This window comes from Sinohyriopsis cumingii, chromosome 4, assembly GCF_028554795.1.
Source record: "Sinohyriopsis cumingii isolate HCF-2022 chromosome 4, ASM2855479v2, whole genome shotgun sequence".
NCBI classification, from domain to species: domain Eukaryota; kingdom Metazoa; phylum Mollusca; class Bivalvia; order Unionida; family Unionidae; genus Sinohyriopsis; species Sinohyriopsis cumingii.
In genome coordinates, this window is record NC_142964.1 from 31,123,619 (window position 1) to 31,148,497 (window position 24,879).

At 34.4% G+C, this 24,879-nt stretch overlaps 1 protein-coding gene across 2 annotated transcripts in view; it reads left to right on the top strand.

Annotated features, from left to right (window-relative positions):
• The window catches only part of LOC149800880 (uncharacterized), a 142,861-nt gene extending 122,022 nt beyond the window's left edge, over positions 1-20,839 (top strand). For both annotated transcript variants that reach the window (XM_089954907.1, XM_089954906.1), the window contains exons 21-22: positions 8,058-8,159; positions 16,394-20,839. In XM_089954907.1, coding sequence (XP_089811033.1) covers positions 8,058-8,138 — 81 coding nt within the window. In that variant the 3' untranslated portion in view covers positions 8,139-8,159; positions 16,394-20,839. The remainder of the gene's footprint in view (positions 1-8,057; positions 8,160-16,393) is intronic.
• The last annotated feature ends 4,040 nt before the right edge of the window (positions 20,840-24,879 follow it).

Below are 24,879 nucleotides of genomic sequence, written 5' to 3' on the forward strand. Positions count from 1 at the left end.
AGAGATACAGAGAGACAGACAGAGAGACAGACACAGAGAGATACAGACATAGAGAGAGAGAGACAGATAGACATAGAGGCAATCCATAAGAGTGTTGCATGACTTTATTTTTTCAAAGGTTTACTAGTTTCTATATTTTTCCAAGTACTACGAAAATATCAATATATATGAACACAATTCTGCCCTGCAACCTATTCCATCATCATTATTTGGGGATCCCCTTTCCTAGGGCGTTTCGGCGCTGACGCACAATGTTCTCTAGCGGTGCATCGACTGAGTTCATCAGAGTCAGCTCGGAACCAATTACTTTTTCCATTGCTCTTTTCTCTCTTCCCCCAAATCTAATGTGAGGCTTCCTCTGCCTGTTTTCCAGCCTTGGTGACTACTTTACTACGGCTAGACTCTATAATCCCGATGATTCCCATGGCACGCCAAAAGGTCTGTGGTGCAAAGCCATGGCATAATATTTCCATCGGTAGATTCCAGGCCTGCTATCCATTTTGCTGGCACTCCTGAATGAGTGGCTGATACGTTGTCAATTTCGCCTGAGGAAGGAGGTCATATACTGCAATTACTCCATCAGAGAGAGAGAGAGAGAGAGAGAGAGAGAGAGAGGGAGAGGGAGAGGGAGAGAAAGAGAGCAAAATTAAATTATGAACTCAAGTAATACTTGAGTAAAAGATTGGTATGTCAAGGGTGATTTGATATTATCCTGCAACTTAGCATGTGCCGTCTACGAAAATGTTGCGGAAAGAAATTCATCGTCTACCCAAGCAGAAAAGATCATATGTCAATTCATGCGCAGAACTTTACAGAAGACAAGACACTCAGGAAAACTTAATTGCGTTTCTCACACATTTGAAGACATATTTCTCTGGAAACGTAAGACATTCATAAATCCAGTCTCTGAATAAATACTGTTAAGATTGGTACATTCAAGGTTATTAACTGCAATATAAGATTTAGGATACAAATTTGGAATTTTTTGACAGTTAGATAATTATATTTTAGTGGAATGAATAAGGTATTGAAAGATTGTGTTGTTTAGTTACCCAGAGATATGATAATGAGAAAATTGCCACATGTATTAAAAAAGCAACTTGCATTTTGTATTCTTCTGAAATCGTCACATAGAGGCCATTTTCAGTGAACACATATGCCCTGAAATACAGCAAATAACAACGTAATATTACAGGAACGATTCTTATAGTAATAGTCTTGATTGATTACGTTGTGTATGTTTACTAATTTTATGGGTAGAGCCAGTGACACATATATCACAAAATCATGTGGATTTCTAAATTTCCTCTTGGTGATAATATCATGGTAGGCAATTTTTTTTCTGATTGGTGAGGACTTGTTTTCTCTCAGAGAGAAACATTTCCGAAGTTTTGTGAAAAGAATGAAACAACTAAATCATGTTGTTATATGGTTTAACGCCATTTTTCAGCACACGATAGGCTATACATGGCGGTCAATATTAATGGTAGAGGAAGAACCCGGGAAAACTCCAGAATGAACCACCGACCCACGCGAAGCTACTGGCAAGCTTTCGCACATACTCACATTGGCCGAATCCTAGACTCGAATCCACGCAGAGAGAGCTGAGATGACAGTGATCCGTAACGGAGAGCGCTTTAGACCACTCGGTCACTCGGGGCCCCCAACAACTAAATGAAGTGGAGACAATGATGTCCGGCTATTTAGCATTTGTGATAATCACATTGGATCGAGTCCTTTCTATGTTTAAAATGTTTAGAATTTTGAACAAAAATATCTCTGTCCAGTCTTCGAAAAATCTAGACAAAATAACGTATGTATGTGCGGCATTGTGCAATAAACATGGTGTCAGATCAAGGATGAATTAGGCCCTTGCATGCTGTAAAGCTCGCAAAAAATATATGGGAGTGTGTGTCAACAAAAAGTGCATGATTAGATTTCTTTATTTGTTCAAATTTCTGATCCTAAACATTGGAAAGTATGCAAAGCGACTGTGTTTGTGTAAATAGTTTTAAGAGTTAAGGTGCATTTCTCAGAAAAGTTTAAATTGCTTTAAAACAATGTGCTTAAAATAGGGAATATTCCTAATTCTTACGCTTATGATGATGAGTGGACTGGCATGTGTAGTTCTTTATTTATGTATTTTTTGCGTAATAAAATACATTACAAACACATGAAATACATTTGTACAATGAATTTGTGTTTTTTAACGTTCATTGCCTATACGAAGATACATATATACCAGGGGAAAAAATCCAACGTGTACCCACTAGCCTGACGTGAGTTATTACAGATAAATGGTCTTGTATGTCTATGTGTTAGTATTTGTATCTGAAACAAATTGACAAGTCATATACAGAGTTACTTACCCAACACTTGTAGTTCAAATAAGTTGGGATTTAAAAGTTATGGTCCCCTAATACCACACACACACACACACACACACACGAGTATAATGATGAGTTTAAATAAATGTTTGAATCTCAACAAGTTATGGATTTATTCAAGTTTAATTGGGAATAGATAAAAATGGGAAATTGTGTACACGTCAATTAGTGTTACAGCCTGTAGTTTGATGTTAAAAAATATACGTATATGTTGAAGCAAGAATGAGGCCAAATGATGACAAAACCAGTGTAGAAATGCATTCTTAAAATGATTGTACCTTCTCTAAAGAACTTTGCTTCGGCCTGAGTTTATAAAAGATATCTTCTCGGCTGCAGTGTATTCAGAAGTGGGACTAACATGATTAAGGTTTCTAAGCAATTTTCTGCACCTCAAATGTGCATGCTTACACACAAGCTTTTACATTTTGGAAAATAACAGGCAAACACAATTGAAATTGCACAGGTTGAATTTGTATATACGCCACTTCATAAAAATTAAAACTTTAGTTCTTGATATATACATACCGAATGTACCGTGCTTATCTATTTGAATCCATGAAATTTGAACATTTAAACACAGAAGAATATTCGTTGCAGAGTTCAAATATCTTGGCATAAAAGGTATCTACATGTCCCACAAGGATATGTTGAAAACAAAACTTTTTAACATCAGACAGAATACTTAAAGAAAGGTTATTGTCATATTAGTGGTTCAGCAACATTTTCTCATTAATATCGTGTGACCACAACCATAATGCAGTTCTTGGCACCAGTGCAGTATGTGTCAAGCTGGACCTATTCCTAATAGACATTCTAGCCATTGGCACAAAGATGGCATACCAGATTCTTATCAAGAGCAACTTTGTGCTTGCCGGAGCATTTTCACGTCCTTAACAGGTTTTGTGGAGCATTTTATTTCCTAAATGTTAACATCATCAACTGCCTGGTCTAGCAGATACAAACTGATCACTTACATGCCCCACTGTATCTGATAATTTTACTTTCATACCAGCTTGAGCCTCTAAATCCCTTTTAGCCAGGATTTCCCATTGTTTCACATACCTTGATGCTCTGCTGTATTACCCATACACCATTTTCTTGTTGTTGTGGTCATGCTTTTAACGCCATGTTTCAGCACATGATAAGCAATATATGGCGACCAGTGTAACTGGTGAAGGAAGAATCTACAAAATTCCTAAACTTTGTATAAAGATCTCTAATTAAAAATTTGGCTGAGTCTGTCCTCTTTGTTTTCGGCACAGTATACAGCCTAGATGATGGATTCTTCAGCTTTCTATGTCAGTCCGTAACTTAGAAATTTTGTGCCATAGCGTATATTCTTAACTTTTATGAATGTGCTCAGGATAAACATACATAATTCAAAATGTCCTGCAAATATCACATAGTAATTCACTAACTGGTTGACCGACATAGATATCATGGCTAAGATGTGTTGTTGTTCAATGTATTTGAATGATGATGGCCATTCATGTGCGTTTAGGAACTTACCCAGTACTCTACGAGGGCAATACCACAGGAGAGATGTGATTGACGTCTTTACACGTCTTTCAAATTCATCATGACTCAACATATGTGCACCTGCATTCTCTACACTATATTTCTCTCTGTTTTCTGCACCTGCTGACAAAGTATGAGTCCGTATAGGTGTTGGATACTTGAAATCACTGAGACGTTGTTTCTCTGGCTTTAATAAATTTGTTGCACCTTTTCCCCAAATTGACTTTTTGTCTGTAAAGCTCAAACCTGACAGTGCATGACTTCATACCATTGTCATTGCATACAAAATCATAGCAATATATCTAAAAGCCCTCCATATCCCAGCTGGACAAGCACATGATGCAGTGCTGTTTGCTGCCCTATTGCCTGCCATGATGTAAAGTAGAGGCTGCTACCTTCAAAACAATGGCATGGTCTTTCTTCGGTGGAAGATATCTCACTTACATCTATTCTGGACATAACTGTATGTATACAGGGATAAATAAATCATGCAACTCCTTACCGTCATTTTGTGTGGTTACATTACCCACTGGATCCTGATTGGTCTGCGTCATCTCTTGGTTTGTTGTAGTTGTTTGGAGGTGGGTGCTTGCAGGTAAAAGTATAAAAAGTGCGAAGGATTATTTTGAAAATCCTTAAACCACAGGCGATGATAATCTTAGTGATTTTACTAACTCTAAATTAAATACAAATTAACGGATTTTTTTTACTTTTCATTACAATTGAGGCCTTCTGTATGATATGGATTTACATGTGCATTGGAGATCAGGGTGTTGAACTTTGGAGAATTAATCACATTTAATAGCATACGACAACAACTGAATGGTACACACAAATACACACACACATCTGTCCCTTCCCCTTTACCACTGGAATGTGATATTCTTTTTTAAAATGCGCTCAGGATTAAAAATATTCCAGACAAATGCCCCAAACCTTATAGTATTATTCTTTATAGGGCATAATAGGATTACGTTTAATTCTAGACCCAATTTAATTATGAAACTTAATATTGCTTTGTCCTCTCTTATTGTCCATTCCTCGCAATGGAATAATGGTTGAAAAAGTGTGATAATCACATTTAAATGTCATTGTTCACTTGTCGAATGAACTGATAATAATATCTTGCTGAAGAATGCAGCGGGCGGTGAACACTTGAAACACTCACGGTCCTAGTGATTTTTAAGAATTGGAACCACTCTAGAAATGAGTGAACATAAAACAGAGTATATAAGGGTTTGCCTGGCCAGGATTTGTTGATAATGAAAGGAAGATTTTAGCAAGAACAATCTTTAGAGAGCTTACCCTAGTTGTAACAGAAAAAAGACGTGTTATTTATGCAAATTCTTAGTATTGCCCATGACATTCTTTTAATTGGTCATATAAGGATCAGTAAGACTTATCACAAGATCTTGAGGTACCTTTATTGGCAATTCCTTTGAGGAATATTAAAACAAACAATAGTAAAAGCTTTGATAAAGCTTGTTACTCAATTTGGCCTTCCCAAATCCGTCCAATCTGAGCAAGGGTCAGATTTTATGTCTGGCATTTTCCAGCAAGTTATGTGCGAATTAGGCATCCAACAATTCATGTTTTCTGCCTATCAACCTGAGAGCCAAGGGGCTTTAGAAAGATTTCATCAAACATTGAAAACTATGATTCATTCATATTGTTTTGATACTGGTAAAGATTGTGATGAGGGCATTGATTTACTATTATTTGCTGGTAGAGAATCGGTTCAAGAATCCTTAGGATTCAGTCCCATTGAGCTATTTGTTGGACATACTGTCCATGGATCATTGAAGTTGTTAAATGAGAAACTTCTTTCTAATGAAGATACCGAAATTAATCTTCTTGATTATGTTTTCAATTTTAAGCATAAATTATCAAACGCTTGTGAGGTTGCAAAAACCAGTCTGCACTCTACTCAGTTAAAAATGAAATTAAGGTATGATACAAATACAAAGGAAAGGAGTTTTACACCTGGTGATAGAGTTCTGGCTCCCTTGCCCGTACAACAGAATCCTCTTCAAGCTAAGTATTATGGTCCTTGAAATGTTGAAAAGAAAGTAAACGATTCAAATTATATCATCAATACTCATGTGAGGCAAAAACAAAAACAACTTTGCCATATAAATATGTTAAAGGAGGATGTTGAAATAGATAGCCCGGTTAATCATGAGTTAATTTAGTTGTACCTGTCCCACACAGTGAGCATTTAAGGGATGGAATGCGTTCAGATTCTGTTGATGTTAGAGCAACAGATCTTCGAAATTAAGAAATTGTGAATGATCTGGAGCAGAAGTTTTCACATTTGCAACAACAAGAAAAGAAGAAACTAAAATAGTTTTTACTTGAATATTAGCACTTATTTCCAGATATTCCTACAAGAACAAATAAAATCGACCTTGTCGTTGAAATCGTAAATTCCACACATGTGAAACAACATCCGTACAAGATGAACCCTCTCAAATAGAAATGTTTGAAAAAACAGAACTTCAGTTTTTGCTGGAGATGGATTTTATAGAGCGGAGAAAAGGTGACCACTTATACTTGTTCCAAAACTAAATAATACTTTCCACATATGCACTGACTATAGAAAGGTGAACATTGTGACTAAAATAGATTCATTTCCATTACCAAGAATCGCTGACTGTATTTATAAATTAGAAATGCAAAGTATGTCACCAAATCTGAACTTCTGAAAGGATTTTGGCAAATTCCACTGACGGAAAGGGCAAAGGAAATATCGGTATTGGTGACTCCAGATGGACTTTATCAATATAAAGTGATGCCGTTTGGGATAAAGGTTCGCTTAGTAATTTTCAACGCTTTATGAACATGATTACATTCGGTCTAGATAATGTTGATGCCTGTCATCGATGATATAATTATTTACAACGACACCTGATAAGATCAATTAGCGACAATTCAGGGATTTTTTGACAGAATCACTGATAAAAATGTGACATTTAATTTATCGAAAGTGAGTTTTGCCAAATTTGTGTAACATTTCTAGAACATATCGAGGGACATGGACAAGTTAAACCTATATATGCTAAGATGTAAGCTATTTCTGAATTCCCTGTGCCTATCAGGAAAGAGCAACTGATGCCATGTTTAGGTATGGCTGGATACTTTCGGAAATGTTGATTCAATTTTTCCATACTTGCTGAAAATCTAACAGATTGATTGAACAAGAAAATAAAGTTTCATTGGTCTAAAAAATGTCAGGAGGCTTTTGATAAGTTAAAGGCCAGATTTAAGAGTCCGCCAGTTCTTTCAGCTCCAAATTTCAGTCAATCATTTAAACTGTCTGTTGATGCAAGTAATGTTGGGGTTGGAGCAGTATTGATTCAAGAAAATAGAATGGCTTAGATCATCCAGTGTGCTATTTTTCTAAGACATTATTAAAGCACCAGAGAAATTATTCGACAATTGAGAAGGAATTGTTGCCTTTAATATTGGCACTAAAACACTTTGAAGTTTCTATTGGTTCAGCTCCTTCTAAAATCGTTGTGCTTATTGATCACAACCCCCTTACTTTCATTGGCAAGATGAAAAGCAAAAAATCAGAAACTATTAAGGTAGAGTTTGATGATGTTGCAGGAATATACTAATGACATTAGGCACATTAATGAAACGATGATTTAATAGCAGATACACTTTTATGTGTATATTGCTTCATGTATCCTTTGTAATCATTTTTTACCACACGATTATTTGACTAATATTAAAAAGAAAGCTTTATTGTGTACCTCTTTCTTTTTATTTATGGAGGAAAGTGTTGTGTATATTTAATTTGCCTTGTTTTTAGTCAGTTTGTTATACATTCTTTTATTTAATTACATGCTATTGTAATGTAACATTGTTGGAATTGACCTTGTCTGAAATCTAGATCATTTCTGCTTGACCTGCATTTACTTTTTATATTTCATTCTGTTTAATCAACTAATACATAACCAAATTATCCTCTGTGTGAATGGGTTTTAAATCAGAATTATTATTAATTAAAGTAAATATGTTTATTTGCGTCTAGGTCTAGTTTGTTGGAATTGCCTTTGCGTATTTGACTATTTTGTAAACATCACTCAGTCGGCAGTAGAAGAGTCAGTCAGCAGTTCTAAATCTTTGTTTCTTATTCACCTTCAGAGTGAAGAGTTGTGGAGACCATTAAGAGCGGAATCGACTGACACTGTGGCGAGACTTATTCAAAGTGTTCTGTCCATTTAGGCCTCCCTGTAACAACTTGAGGTAAGAAACAAGAAAGAAAGAAAGCAAATAAAAATAACAGATGATAATCATGATGATAACGACAAAGTAACTGGAATAAATACGACATTCCTGAAAAAATGCAAATACTGGATATTTTACCGAATGCTAGCAGTAACAATAAGTGATTGATTGCTTGATTTTTGTTATCAATCTGAATGGTGCACAATTAGTGTTGAATGAAATGATTTGATTAAGTATAAAGTATTGTGTGAAAAAATTATATAAAAATCATCTTTCTTAGTCTCATTTACAAATATGTTGAGATTTTTCTCTTTGCAAATAGAGCGATTGACAGGAATTAAACAAAAACTTGTAACCATTTACCGTGTCTATTCTGGTGAAATTTCATGGCTTGTTTGTCTGGCCAAAGACATACATTGAGAGAGAGAGAGAGAACTAAATTTATCTGACATATATGGCTGGCTACCCCCATTTATTTCAAACGTTGGCTAATATATAAGTGCATGTTTTCTCCTTGAGCTTAAACACTTGTTTACAAATTATAATCAAGATACTAACGATGGTCTTGTTTTCAAGAGGCTTGAAATTGTACATGAAAATCGAATGCTGTTGACATGTAGCTGCATGCACACGTATTTCCGTCTCTTTTGCCAATAATCATCTAGGAATATATTAACTAATGATCATATTTTTAACTTTCAATTATAGTTTTCTCTGAATATTTTGTCCATTAATAATTTTTCAATTATTTCGTATAAATTAACTGATGATTTGTTGTTTCTCGTGCATTGTTTCAGATTTTTAAGTAGATCATACTCTTGAACACAGATCAGCTGAAAGTTGAACATGTTTGGCATAACGTTTTATCATGAAGAATGAATTACTTTAAAATAAATCATTTCTGATTGGCATAAAATAATGGATATCTTTCAAATCCTGTTTCCTGTTTATTTTTCCTCTCTATAACTTAAAAAAAAATAGGGCTTGGTGGTGCTGCTCGTTATCATTTCGGTGAGGAAATAATAAGCTTTTGATGGTGTTAGAGCATTTATTGTAAGGGAGAAATAACTTGAAGTTTCTTGAATGAGAATTGTAAGGGAGATCAACACTTTATGGATAACGTGAGGTTTCAATATTTGGATTTCTTCAAACCTAGTCAATTTGTTCAATTCGAAATATACAGTACAGAAAAATTATATCTAAACTATTACGAAATGTAATGTATATTGCATAATAAGTCAACTAGGCCCGCAAGAAGGATGTGGATAGCTATAGTTTCTGTGGTTGTATTGGTCTTGAACTTTGCTTGAAAACAGTCCAGAAAGCTTAGTGTTCTTGTTGAATAAACTACATCAGATTGCACAAGATAACGTTGATTTAAAGATACTCATTGCATGTATAGAAACAACCATGGATTCGTATTTAAATGATGCCAGAAATTACAATCTTTATGACAGTCAACATTGCATTTGACGAACAAGGGGAACAAATTATTTTCTGATATAACAAAGGCTTTTTGAAGTCCCCGCATATTTTCTTCTCTTAAGCTGTAATTTCTACTCTGAAAAAACACATTTGGTAACAATAAATTAACGGAAACAACGCATCGAACAGTATGTCCCATGAAATTATTAAGCATAAATAATCTACGGGCTGTAAAACACTCACTACCTGCTGGAGCATTGAACTCTTTTAAAGTTAATATATTTTACATAGGATAAATTCAGTTTGATCAAAAAGCACGTACGCTGGACTAGGCTGGCTTGATTTTTCTTGTGGTACATTTAACTGAACATCTATCTATAAGTAATGGTCAATACCTAAAAGCAGCCTGGGAAAATATACTGTCATTCATTGTCCATAGCTTAATATTTGGAGTATTAAAATTTTAATCAAATTTGCAATGGCTGAAAATCATAAATTCCTTTTATCAAATTTACAAAGAAGGGTGTATGTTGGTGAACGAAATTGTTTACTAATTGCTTAAATTACATAGGTTTTCCAGTTTATGGCAGGTCGCACATTGCTAATAATTTCAAAATATTTCCAATACTTTTACATCAAGTTTATTAGTTTGTTTTAACGGACTGTTTCTGGATGAAAACTTAAAACTTTGTCAAAATGGCCTAGTTTACATTGGCGTAGTCAACATAGAAGGCGTCATCAAGAATGTCTAAAAATGAACACAAAGAACAAAAAGTTAGCTTCAAGTATTAACATTATATCATTAGCTTTCCACGTGAATTATGAAAATTGCTAGTGACTGGAATTACATGGCTTGCTGCTATTCGATATTTTGTGTCATCTTTGCAGCATGTACTTATTACACTAAATCACAATCAATACACATTTTTAAGATAAACTCTTGATTAAATATGGCAATAAACTTGTTTATGTGGCGAATTTATCTGTCATTACTATCACAGTTATGTCTGAAAATGATGGAGAAAGCAGGCATTGATGAGCATTGATTGCATCTAATCTCACAATGACTAATTCAACTAATCTCACAATCATTAATTCAACTATTCTCACAATCATTAATTCAACTAATCTACTGTGTAATGATGATATGCACTCAGTCCTGTTGGACCGTTATATTGTGCCTCTACAGTATCCTTCCCCTACTCGATTTACTGTATCAACCCATGCAAAACATGTCTCAACGAAAATAAAAGACTCTTTATTTTGGTATGAAAACAGTCATTATTTGACAAAATACAGAATTTGAGGCATTATATGTACATTATAAATATGTAAAACAGTAGACATCTAAAACTATTGTAATGTTTTGGAACTTGTTTTTGATAGATGCAGTCTTACAGCCGTTAATTGCATTGACATATAATGGAGAAACAGTTCCATGAAAATATAAGATATTGGCCTTAAACATATAGATAATAATATAGATAATAATCATGATTTGTATGCCCCATATATATAAAGCAGCAGTTATGCATTTAAAGGGATTACAGGGTTAATTAAGTTGACATTATACTAATGATAAAGAACCCACACTGAAATGAAACTCACTATACTCTTAATGCTCCACCCCCATTGTCAGATAAGTTTTTTTTTCGAAGATTTTTAATAATGTCATCATTACTGCTATGTTGCTTAAAATGTGAGACAGATGATTTGTTGACATCTCACTTGGCACAATTTTATGAATTAAAAGTACACAAAAGGGATTTTATCGGGATAAGGGATGAATAAGATTTGATCATATACGTTATTGTGTACATGTAAGAGAATTTTTCTATACTTTAATTAGATTATTTCCTCCAACTTAAACTTGACGGCTATGTGAATTCATGAGTATATGCAAACACGTACGTGATTTAGATGCGACAAATGGTGGCAGTGGTTTTAAGAAATGCTCGAATACTGTGATAATAGTCTTATGACGCTAAGATGATGTCGTAGTCTACATTAATCGGTAGCTTTAGTGACTTGACCTGTTTGAGCTTTCATCAATTTACCTTGTACAGCCAAACCAATGGCCTAAGAGTGAAAAAATAAATGAAAACGAAGCGAATTAATTGTGGTGCTCTAGACAGCGTTGCGAATGTTGCCTAAATACGATTAAAAATGAAAATAAAGCATGCTAATTCACATCTTTAAGGTGAAGAAAAGGCAATATATTTTTGTCGAGAAGAATGTTGTAAGAACAAATTAATTGCATACAATCCGAGCGTCGTTTCGACGTCATGTATATTATGACATCATAAAGTATATAATATCGACACTTTCTCAAAGCATGAAATCAAAACATGCCGAGACCAAAAGAGTACGTAGTATGTGTACTTCCCTCTTTTTCCCCAAGAATGATATCTATAGTTTCTCTATGCAGATTCAGTCTCGGCAAGTCTAGACTTACGTTCCTCTTTAGTTTTTACTCGTTCAGAATATTATATTACTACCATAAGACTATTTGACCTCTGCATCAGTTAAACCTTATTCCATCGTCATCGCGCATTAATACATAAGCAAATTGACTAGATACGGATTTCGTTCTCTAATCACAAGTTAAAATTTATTCTTTTAAGGGAAATAATATCTTGTTTATACCAAATATAATCTTTTTTAGCCAATTAGTATCCTGTTTAAACAATATATTAACTTCCTTTAAAGAAATAATATATCGTTTAAACAAAATATTATCTTGATATAAAAACATTACATCATACAGTATGGATGTATCGATTGGTTTCCGAGCCAGATTATTTGGATACATGTCTTTGGTTTAGTAGGTCATCTCGAAAGATCAGATGATTCTATCACCAAGAAGTTAAATAGAGTCAATTATGCCCACTGAAGATGAGCGAAAAACTAGGGACAGAACGTAATCTATGTGAATATTTATAGTTTAGGGATAATAGTTTTATTTCAAGGCAAGTCCATGCAATCAATAAATAGAGTCGTAGTCGAACATTTTTGGCATTCTCAGTTCTGGAATTATTTTTTGTGAGAATTAAAAGAATGGGCCTTTCAGTAGAAATGGTTTGGTCGTATTTTTGCTTCGTGAAACTTGCCATGGTATTAAGCAGCTAAAGAATGCACTAGCTAGAAGATTTACTCCATGTAACGATCCAAATATATTGAGAGTTAAGCAGATGGACAGAGACATACACATATCAGGTTACAAAAAACATAAAAATGTATAGATAAGCACCTACATACATACATACATACATACATACATACATACATACATACATACATACATATATACATACATACATACATACATACATACATACATACATACATACATACATACATACATACATATATTAAATCTCAAATAATCATAAAAGTACAAAAGTATAGAGTGTTCAGAATGAATTCCAGTGGTGATCATCATGAATTCCAATCTTGAATGTGATGATGTTACAATAGTCTTGAATGTGTGGATGTAACAACAATATTGCCGTTTCACAATGGTATAATCCAGAATGTCTTTCAATGAATTTACGATAATCCCCAAGTAATGTGTTAGTTCGAAAAGTCAATGAGCACTTTTTTCAATGAATAATTTATATAAATAATTCATCTCAAATTATTACTGAACACAACCAAAAGTGATTTCACTTGACATATGTTAAAATAAGACTTAATAATTCTGATGTAACAAAACCTTATATAAAATATATAAAAATAACTAAGACACAATATGATGACCATGATGTGGGTCATGTTCCCATGAAGTTGGTAAACCAGTTCTCTTTCTAGAACATTGTAAATTTTACATAAATAAAAGGCTAGACAACATTTTCAAGGGAAAACTAAGGTCCTGAAATCAAATCTAAGTAAATACGTTTACAAACGATCATTAAGTATGATCCACAATCATGGACAAACGTTAACTATGCAATATGTTGTTCACAAATGACCCATACAATCTACAATAATGGACAAACGTTAATCACAATATAGATACACATAACAATAATTGTTAATTGCATGTGTATATATATGTTGCCTCCTGCTCAGCCTATTATAGTATAGTTTGAACTCTTCTATAAACGTGAAAATTAAGATTAGTCATTCACGTATAACTATGTAAACATACAGTTATACATGGACATTAGATTGTTGATATATGGATGGATAGATACTATACATGAAGAAACTAGTAAGCAGCGGCAGTGTAGTAGTAGTAAAAGGGTTATGTTATGTTATATATTTATAAACTTGCAGATTAATATTACGATGTATATTACACTTAACACTTATTATCATCATGGCAAACAATTTAGTTTAATTATTTTTAGTTAGACTAGTGTAAAAAGAAAGAAACAGTACCTGCATAAAATTGTATGTCATGTGTATTTACATCCCTACCTACCTGCCAACCTACATTCATAGATAAAGCATCCATGCACATGTAGGAACTGTTGGGAACCTATTTTAATAACCCAATAACAACAGTATATAACTTAAAGATCTTTAATCTGACTTAAGTGATTCTACAATCCAGAAATGCTTATTTTCGTACTTGGCACCTGTTTTAAATTGTGAGTAGAATCATCAAGATATTAACCATGTCACTCACATGAGCTCCAAAGTTGTTATTAATTGTAATCTTATAACAGAATTCGTAACACATACATACATACATACACGCACGCACGCACGCACGCACACACGCACACACACACACACACAAACATACATATTGTATGAACCCTGGCGCGAATCCCGCTAGAAGTCATAAGTTTCCCCTGATTCCATAGACTTCTATACAACTTAAGCTGTGTGCTGTAAAGTCCAACGTGTACAATCTATAAATAATTTTACTCTAGTTAATAAGAGACCACAAATCTAACAACTTTCCGGTTGTCTGAAAAACACACAGCTGCATGGTTTCTCTTCATTAACTGTATTAACGTTCCGTAACGTACCGCCAGTATTTCACACCGTGAAACTACACAAATGAACCACGTAATACAGGGAACTATTTCTCCTACGACACATTAGGCCAGTAAAATCATAATTTTAAGCCACATTTCTCCAGTATTTATATACCATATTTACCACCATAGCAACAATAAACGCCACCTGCCGACGACGGACAGTCCCTTCTCGTTTATTTCATTGTATAATTTTCCAGTCTCTAGTCATAAATACTGCACCTGGAGTCACACTATCAATTCACACAATTAGATTTTAATCGGGACTATTGAACTCAGGGACACTCATGCGGCTCTGACATGAATTGACCAAAAGTAAACCATGGCATCATGGAAACTCATTAACACTTCACTCCGTGACGTTTGCCCATAGTAACTGGCTAATTATATCCATCTGATGAATATTTCCTCAGCATCAACTTCCCATAATCAAACAAGTTCTCACAAAAATCTAAGAAATCCTTAACATTGAGAGCTATAAACAAATGCACATCCTCCAAATTTATTACATTACATGTAGGGCTTTTATCATTAGTGATTTTTAGGGGCTTTGTTTAAAAATGAAAGGTGATCTAACATGTAATTACCTAAAATTAAATAGAACATTCGTGTCCATATATTGCTCAGTGAGGTGTTTTTGTATCTTAATTTCTTTGGCAGTCTATCATTGTTTTCCTTGAAACCTAAACTTTGTCTTCATCAACTGCTAGACAATTAGCATATCTGGTATAATATTATGTGTACTGACCATAGCGTTGAAGTAAATTGCATAGATATTATAAGATGTTTATTCAGAATTTTGTACGCCTATTGGAAGTCTGATATAATTTTGAATATCAAAAAAGAGCATTGCACATAAAATGCCGTCAGTGACAATGTAATCTGTCTCATCAACGCAACATATGTTTCCATAAATCAGCTGCTTGCAAACATTAAGGAACTACAGTTTTCTTTACTAACATGAGTACCTGGCATATAGAGATGAGAATCAAAACGTACCTAGACACTATTGATGTACAGCTGAGTATCATAATTACGTAATTATCCATTCATTAAACCACCCTCGAAAAACAGTCATGATTCGATGGGAAATATTAGCCTTATAAACTGAACAGGAAGCGATAAAACTATCAATTTAAAATTAACACATTGTCGTTATTACCAGAGTCAACTTCTATATATTTATTGATGTTCATCTTAAGAATTTGGTTTGAAACAACATATATGAAAGACAGACAACATGACATGGATAATGATATATACCCTATCCCAACAGAAATAGGTAATGCAAAACACAACGGTCGTGTCATTTTCCCGATAAGATTTCGTTTGATGTCAGATTATCGCGCGACCTTTGCCCTACTTGCCTTCATGCACATAACACTATATATTGGCCATAAAAAATATCCATGATTTTGTATACAACTCCCCACTCCTCCCCTACTGCCATCGCCACCACTAAAAACCTTGGCTGTATTCAGCATCCAGGACCTACTTTATCATACACTGATCTTTGTGAAATGTTATGCAAAATGTGATCACCTTCAGTCAGTCATTGTAGGTGGAGTTCTGGTTACAAGGAAGAGTCCCAACCAAACCTCTTAGGGGAAGGATATTCGTAATCACAAACTTTGTTATCATGTACCCATCCTCCTCAAAACAAGTATGATTTTTTATCACTCTTCTTCAATCGATATAGAAGGAAATTAGATTACATGAAAAACATATATATATTCTGAATTACTGCAATTCCAGACTTGTCAGTCTGGAGGTAATATTAAAATAGCAAAACCCAGTGAATATAATAACTAATGATATATTGATCTTTTCTTTCAGCTGCATTCTTGGCTCTGTCCAAGTTTTTTCCACCGATCACTAGTGAAACTTCTCTTTTTCAAGGCAAAAAAGAGAACACGAAACTACTATCTGAAAAAAGATATCCATCAGGAACAAAAAGGACTGTATTTCGTGTACCTTTTGCACCATGATTTCGCCATGGTTGTTGGGAACGGAATGTTAGAGAATGAAATGTCCTAAACTTGTATATTGATATACTTAGGATTTTATTAAAGCAGAGATTCCTTGAATCAATTTAGACATTTTTCGTGTATATGATAGGACAGGACACATCAACACGGTAGTGCTGTGTATGTGTGCATTGGTGTCGACCATTTGAGAAAGAGGCTTACTAATGCTGCATCGCTTTTACTGTTTCTTAGAAAAAGTTCTTATCACTGTGGTAGGCACATTAGTTTAATGTTGTACTATATCTTCTAGAGGGTTTTATTTTGAATTGTTCTTGTAATAATACATATGCAGCTACTTACATGTTTCCATTATACGTTTATTGTCATATAGTTCATTATCACTAAACTAACAACTGTGTCGTTAATCTCCTTTGAAAGGACAAAAAAATAAGATGATGTTTTCGCAACGGATTAAACGTACAATGTGAATCAAATAAGTATATACTCTATCAAATAATACAACCAATTTGAACTTAAACAATCTTCAAGTTTAATGATGTAAGGGAATTGAATAATCCCAGTATTTAAATTTGATATCAATATAAAAAGCCCCGATCCCTAAACACAGCACAAACATACAGAAAAAACAATTAGTTGCAAGATTTGACGTCAAAAATTCACAAAATGCAAGGTAATAAACGCTGTTTTGAATTAAATTTGATTGGATAATTTTATAATTTTTCTCAAACAAAAGATATCTACCTGCATTTTAAATAAAATTTGATCAAGACTAACTGTAATTACTTCATTCATTTTGTTTTTAAAAAAAATTGGTTACAATCAGAAATATATTTCTTATGTAGCGGAAACTATACTTTTATTCGTTACAATGTATAATTAATTATGCATCATGTGCAGATGGGAGTAATTCTATCAAATATTAACATATTCTTATGAAAACTAAATCATGATCATTTCAAGTATAAGTGCGCTATCGAAGAAGTACGGGCATATCACCACACAGCATGTCCATCCGTCTATACATCTAAAAGTACTCCTATCAGTAACGTCATTGAACGCATTTTATATCATTAAATTTAGACACATAACACTTGAATTAGCAATAGTCCTATGGTTACATATTTTGCCAACACTTCTGGAAGTTTGATCACAGCCTTGGATAGGGGGTGGAACTGGTAGAGGAAGGGTTATGTCCCACATGTCTGAGAACTGGCTTATGTTAACACGCACCAATGAATCAACATATAAAAGAAAGATTTAATAAAGTTTTCGTCATATTAAATATGCATTTTGCGCAAATACATGGAGTATGTAGGATTTTCATGAGCAGATGGACTGATGGAAAAATAGATGTGAAAAAGATCGTGATAGTGTCCACTAGTGTATACGTACACGAGTCAAGTTCTTGTGCATTCTGAACAACTGCAATTCGATTCACGTGTAAACTAAACTTGTAGGAAAGCTTCAAGCAATGTCTTGCAACGTATTGGTCAGAAGCTAACTAGACTCAACAATCTGACAATCTTATACACATCTATCCTCTCCAACTTCAGTGTCTATCCCTTAGTCCGGCATTTCTGCATTGCATGAACACTAATAAAATTGAAAAAGATGCAAGAGCTTGCTCTGAGATTTGTGTATGATGATCAAATAAGCATCTCTCTTAAACTCTTACTGATGGCATAAATGCCAAACCCGAAATGTACAGACTTCAGGCTATGGGTCTAGAGACTTTCAATATTCTGGATAAGAATACTTCCAAATATTTTGATGATTTAACATGTTTTAAACACAATAAAGATAATTTTAGATATTAAAATATTTGAGATGTCTAAAGAATTTAAACCTCAACATTTGATTTTTAAAAAAATCTTTAAGATATGCACCTACATTTCTATTAAATGAGCCATAAAGTCACCTCAGAGAGCAGTACTAATTCATTTAGATTTTTAATTCTATCCTGGAATAGTAAAGACATGTTTCATATGTAGCTAATATCCACTCCCGATCGTGCTGATGAAGCTAATGTTTGTGTTATCGTTTGTTGTTTATATGTCCTTGTCTTATGTACTATCAAATGCTTATTTTGCTAGGTCTTTTATTTTTATGTAAGGTGTATCTTGCATCGCAGCATGCCTTTTAGTCCTAATCTGTTGCATCTGCGTTTAATTTTAATTTAAATTTTTACCAGTAATTTTTTTTTTTGGGGGGGGGTTGGGGTTGGTTGAAATTATCCTACAATTTGTTTTTAATTTATCAATATACTAAATTCACTTTTAAGAACTGCCTTTTCAAATGCTTTGTTTGCTCATGTTTCAAACCCTGCTCTCTGTGTTTTGTTCAATTTAATATCTGTATTATTATGTGTCTTGCAAATGATTATACTTGTAATGACTGTTCTGTTTTATGTAATCTCGGCTGGAAACTCATTAATGCCTATGCTAACTTGTGTTAAAGAATGCCGATGTTAAATAAATCTTGTGCTATCTTAATAGTGTTTTTGGACACGTGAAACTTGAGTCAATAACAGTCCCATGGGTACAGATTGTGCGAAATTGCTTGGAAGTTTCATTGCATTCATGGTTGTTTGACTAGGTGGTATGGGCGACTTGATATAAATTTCAAATAACTTGGGGATAGAGGTAGGGTTATATTTCACACGCCTTAGAAATGTTGTCCAAGTCTATGCTCTTCAAATAAGATAAAAGAATAAAAGTGAAGACATTTAGCTTTATAAAATTTAACAAATAATATATTTCCTTAGAATACAAAGTGAAAATTGAGAAAAAAGAACTTATGGTATTATGAATTAAATCCAAATCATAATCCAAGAATTAAAGACACAAGTACTAGTAATAAAAGTCCTGAATGCAATTCAGTTCAAATCCCGAAAAGATCCAAAATTAAAGGTGATAACGTGTCTGCAATGGTCTGCGAAGTGCTGATGTGTCAATAGTCTAATGATGAATCACAGAAACATTATTCAAGGTTTGAATTCATAATAAATTCCAATGAAAGTCTTTATCCAAGAATTTTATCAGAGCACATTTGCCTTTTCAGAGAAATAATGACTTGAATTCAATAATTTGAAGAAAATAAACTTCAGCCCAAACAGATCATAGCATAATAGAACTTAAAGTGCTAGATGTTAAAGAAGGACTGGTAAAATCCTCACAGTCACAAGATAATATAGTTCTCTGCTTGACCCCAGATCACAAATTATCATTTCCTAAAAACAACCGTTACCTAGTGGAAAATAACCTTCTAGAATGATTTAGTGAGCTTTGTCTACCTACAACACAATAACCTACAAAAGTCACTTTGGAATCTCCAAAATCCTGATCCTGATCAACATATTTACTCCTTCTTTGTTTACCATAATAATAATCTTGATAATAATCTCATACACATAGAGATTAACGAAGCTGTTATTAGTTGTTCACATAAATGAAATCAAAAAAATTAAAAAGTCAAATAGGTCAAGCAGAAATGAACTCGATTTTGGACAAGGTCAAGTCCAGCAAACAATGTTACTTTACAACAACATGTAATGAAATGAAAAATTTAAAAGTAACAAACAAACAAATAAATTAAATATACATAACACTTCCCCTCAGAAAGAAAACGAAAGATTTATACAATAAAAAGCTTTCATTTTACTATAGGTCAAATATGCATGTGGTAAATATTAATTAAAATTAAATATACATCACAATTGGTATATGTAATCAATGACTAATCAGACTGGATCACCTCAGGAACTTAGCCTCAGGGTCATAACTATACATACATACACCAATTTCCTGAGAATGAAAAGACTAATTATTGCGCGCATGTAACAGTGAACGAGAGGTCCATTTCTATACTTAGGGTCATATACCCTAGAACATAACTTAAATTTTGGTTAGATTCTATGACCCAACCCATAACAGTTCTCTGATTTTCGTTGTCGTTCTAGAAATTATCTCCATGTAATCTTACTCCTCTTTGTGCTTCTTTCTTGTTACTGTATGCATACCTGCTTGACATGTATCCTTACTTTTCATATTTGTACCTTTCATTTTTGCAGAATATATATATACAGGATGCATCAAGAACGAATCCTTTAGAAAAGATAAAGACAGAGATTGTTGAATGAATATAACTAAATAACTATACATGTTGTAATAAAAGGGTGGCATACTTGTATATATGCTTTTAAAAAATAATTAACTTTTTATAATTACATCTGTTTTATTTGAATGTCATCACTCTTCAATGTTTGATGTTCACAATAAAATATTTTTTTTCTGAATGACTGCGTTTTGTTTAAGTACGTGCATTTGTATGCACATATACATATCAAATATGGGACTTTGTGGAGAATCACATGTAATTCTTTTTCTCTTACATAAGCACATATTATTTTTTTTAATTGTTCGGGTTAATATTATCTGTACTTCTATGACTAAAATAAATATATTAGTCATGTACCAAGAGTTACAACAAAAATTACAAAATTTCTCCCCATATGAACAACAAGAATATTTATATACTAAAATCTTTCTTTTACATGTTAACCAAGTGTAAATATAATAATAATGAACTTTCTATAGTACGATGTACTTATGAATACAGAACTTGTATGCATATGAAAGTGCATATGCGGACAGGTTGTATTTTTCTCTTGAAGGACATTCTGTTTGTACAAAGAGAGTGGAATGAAAAGGTGGGAGTTGATTCACAGACAAACTGGCAAAGCACATGTGAACCCTTCTGCAATGCAGAAACAAATGAAAGAGGACTCAGGCTCTTGGAGTTTGCTGCCTACAACAATATTGTGCTAGCCAACACGTTCGGCCCTCACTTGTGAAAGATCTCAAAAACCATAAACAAGGAAAAACTACCACCATCCAAGACAAATCAGAAAAATGCCTCACAGAAGATCAAGAGTTCATCAAGCGATGGACAGAATACTGCTCAGAATTATACAATCATAAGACCCAAGGAGATCCAGCAGTACTAAATTGCCCTCGGGCAGAAGAAATTGATGATAACCCCATTCTTCGTAAAGAAGAAGAAATTGCAGTTAGATCACTAAAGAAAGAAAAGTCAGCTGGCATTGACAACATACCAGCATAGCTCTTTCAAGTAGCAGTGGAAGAGATAGTCACAGTCCTGACAACAATCCGCAACAAGATATGGCAGGCAGGAAAATGGCCCAACACATGGACTCAATCCTTGGTCATCGTGCTCCCCAAGACAGGAAATCTAATGCCAAAACTACAGAACCATCAGTCTGATCAGTCACCCGAGTAAAGTCATACTGAAGATAATTCTCAACAGACAAAAGCCTCAAGCAGAGAAAAAATTTGCCGAAGAGCAGGCAAGCTTCCGAGCAGGAAGGAGCACCACAGAACAAATCTTCAATCTCAGACTCCTTTGCGATAAATACCTTCAGCATCAGCAGAATCTTTTCCACGTTTTTATAGATTTGAAAAAGGTCTTTGATAGGGTATGGCATGCTGCCTTATGGGCAACTATGAGGAAGTACAACATCAGCTCAAACCTGGTGGTGCTGGTTGTTAAGCACCTCTATGACAAAGCCACCTGTGCTGTTCACATCAATGGCAGCAGAGGAGATTGGTTCCGAACAACAGTTGGAGTCAGACAGGGATGTATACTGTCACCAGCACTCTTCAACATTTTCCTGGAAACGATGATGGAGGATGCCTTGCATGACCATGAGGGTACTGTCAACATCGGAGTAAGACCTATCGCCAACCTTCGCTTCGCAGATGATATTGATGGTTTAGCAGGAGATGAAAAAGAACTGGCTGACTTGGTTGAGCATATCTACACAACCCATATCATATGGTATGGTGATTAGCGCCGAAAAAACGAAACTGATGACAAACAACACCAACAGCATCAGTGCAGAAATAAAGGTCAGTGGACAGAAAAGGGAAAGAGTCACAAGCTTCAAGTACTTGGGATCAGTTACCACAGATGAGGGCTTCAAACCAGAACTACTTTGCAGGATTGCCCAGACAACAGCAGCGATAATAAGGCTGAGACCAATACGGAAAGATACCAACATTACCTTTGGTTCCAAATTAAGGTTGATGCGCTCGATTGTCATTACCATATTTATGGATGCTTGTGAAGCATGGACGCTCACATCAGATCTACAAAGAAGGATTCAAACCTTCGAAACGAGATGCTACCGCAAGATCTTGGGCATCTCATACATTGACATTGTAACCAACAAAGAAGTCCACGACAGGATCCAAAGAGTCATTTGGATCCTATGAAGACCTCTTGACCACTGCAAAAAAAACATAAACTGAAGTGGTACGGACATGTCTTAATATCATCTGGACTGGCGAAAACAATCTTGCAAGGCACAGTACGAGGGTGCAAAAGAAGAGGTAGACAGAAAAAGAGGTGGGAGGACAACATTAAGGAGTGGACGGGCATGGTATTTGGAGATTCCCAAAGGGCAGTAGAGAATATGGAAAGATGGAGAGAATTGGTTGTAAAGTCAACTGTGGTGCCCCAACGACCTCTTGGGTTAAGGGTTTGATGATGATGATGATGATGTTGATGGAGAAGGGTCGGGTCTAATATACATCTCAAAGTGTTGAAAAGCCAAAATTCCTTCTCGATAGTGGAATAATTGCTCTGGTATTTATTTAATTTTTTAGCGAATATCATTCAGGATGATCCATAGCATTTTTGATTTATTGAATTAAGACGCCACCAACCCCAAGCGGAAAGAACTGGTGAACGTTTAAGTATGGCCTTTAGTTTATCGAACGCTTCCTGATATTTGTTAGACTAATACAACTTGGTTTTCATACTTAACACATTTGTCAGCGGTACAACAATTATGGAAAAACGTTTAGCAGATGGTCTGATAATATCAATCATACACCATAATTTCATCAGTTGCTTTCTAATGTTAGGTACTGGGAATTCAGATATATTTTTAATCTTAACTTCAACAGGTTTAATATGACCATGTCCTAAAAATTAAAACAAGCTCGGTAAAACCACTTTTACTTAAATTAATTGTCACATTTACCCACTCATTTGAACACAGATTTTTCGGATAGTTTGCAGGTGCTTTTTCCATGTGTCGCGGTATATAATGACAGCCTTGATGAACCAATAACATCCATCTATACCAGATGTTCACATTTCATTAAACGCTGGAATGGTGATATTAAATTCTTCATACCTAATAGATCACTTTATATTGGTACAGTCCATCTGGAGTGGCAAAGGCCATAATGTCTTTTTCTCTACCCATCAGTGGAATTTGCTAGCCTTTTAACAGGTCGAACCTTGTGACCTTTTGTGAATACGTGGTGAATTCCAGTTACTTTTGCTTGGATCAATAAAATAATTCTCCAACAAATGTTCAATTTCCTTTATCAAACATTTCTGCTTGAGATGGTTCATCCTGTAAGGATGCTGATTTACAGGTGTAGAATCTACGATTTCAACATCATGGTACATTTGTGTGTTGGAACAATTGAAAACAAGTGCTGTATTTAAATTTTTGCTGCTTTTATTCATTGATTTCTTGTGGCAGTAGACGTGAACGCTTCTGGTCCATATTCACACATATTTTCTAATTTCGAAACCTGGTTAAACCAAAGACGCCACAATCCGGTTTCACGACATCATTTAAATCTTGACTGTGTGAGACAGGTATAACTAAATTGACTGTGTGATAAACAGGACTACCTCTATCAACATACTTCTTTACATATTTATATGGCAGAGCCGTTTCTCTTTCCGGCTCGCAAGAGTGTCAATGATATAATATGTCACGTACTTTTTTAAAAAACTGTATAGGGACCATAATAAATAGCCTGACGAGGGCTTTGAGGTATGGGTAAGAGAGCCGAAATATTTTCACTAGGCTGATATACTCTTTCATTCCTTACTTCTTAATCTGAATTTCTCTTTCTGTTTTCTCTTTGTGCATTTTCATTTCCATTTCTTATTTTTCTTTTTCAATCTGAAGAGTTCTTAATTCTTTTCCTTTTGATTTATTACTTTTAATTATTTTAATTGGATTTCAGAGTTATATAGGGTTTTACTAAATGATCCTAAATTAGTTGCATCACACCTTCCTTTTTCACCAAATACTTGACCAAATATATCAGATTTCTTGATTTAACGATGACGGGTTTACGTCAGAAAAACAAACAGTGGCTTTCGAGCTCCAGCAATCAGTCTTTCTTTATACATTCCAACCCTTCCTGGGCTGGATTGGTAACAAAACTCTCCACCCTAGATGACATTTTGAACGTTTGTTTCCACTGAGTAAAAGCAACGACG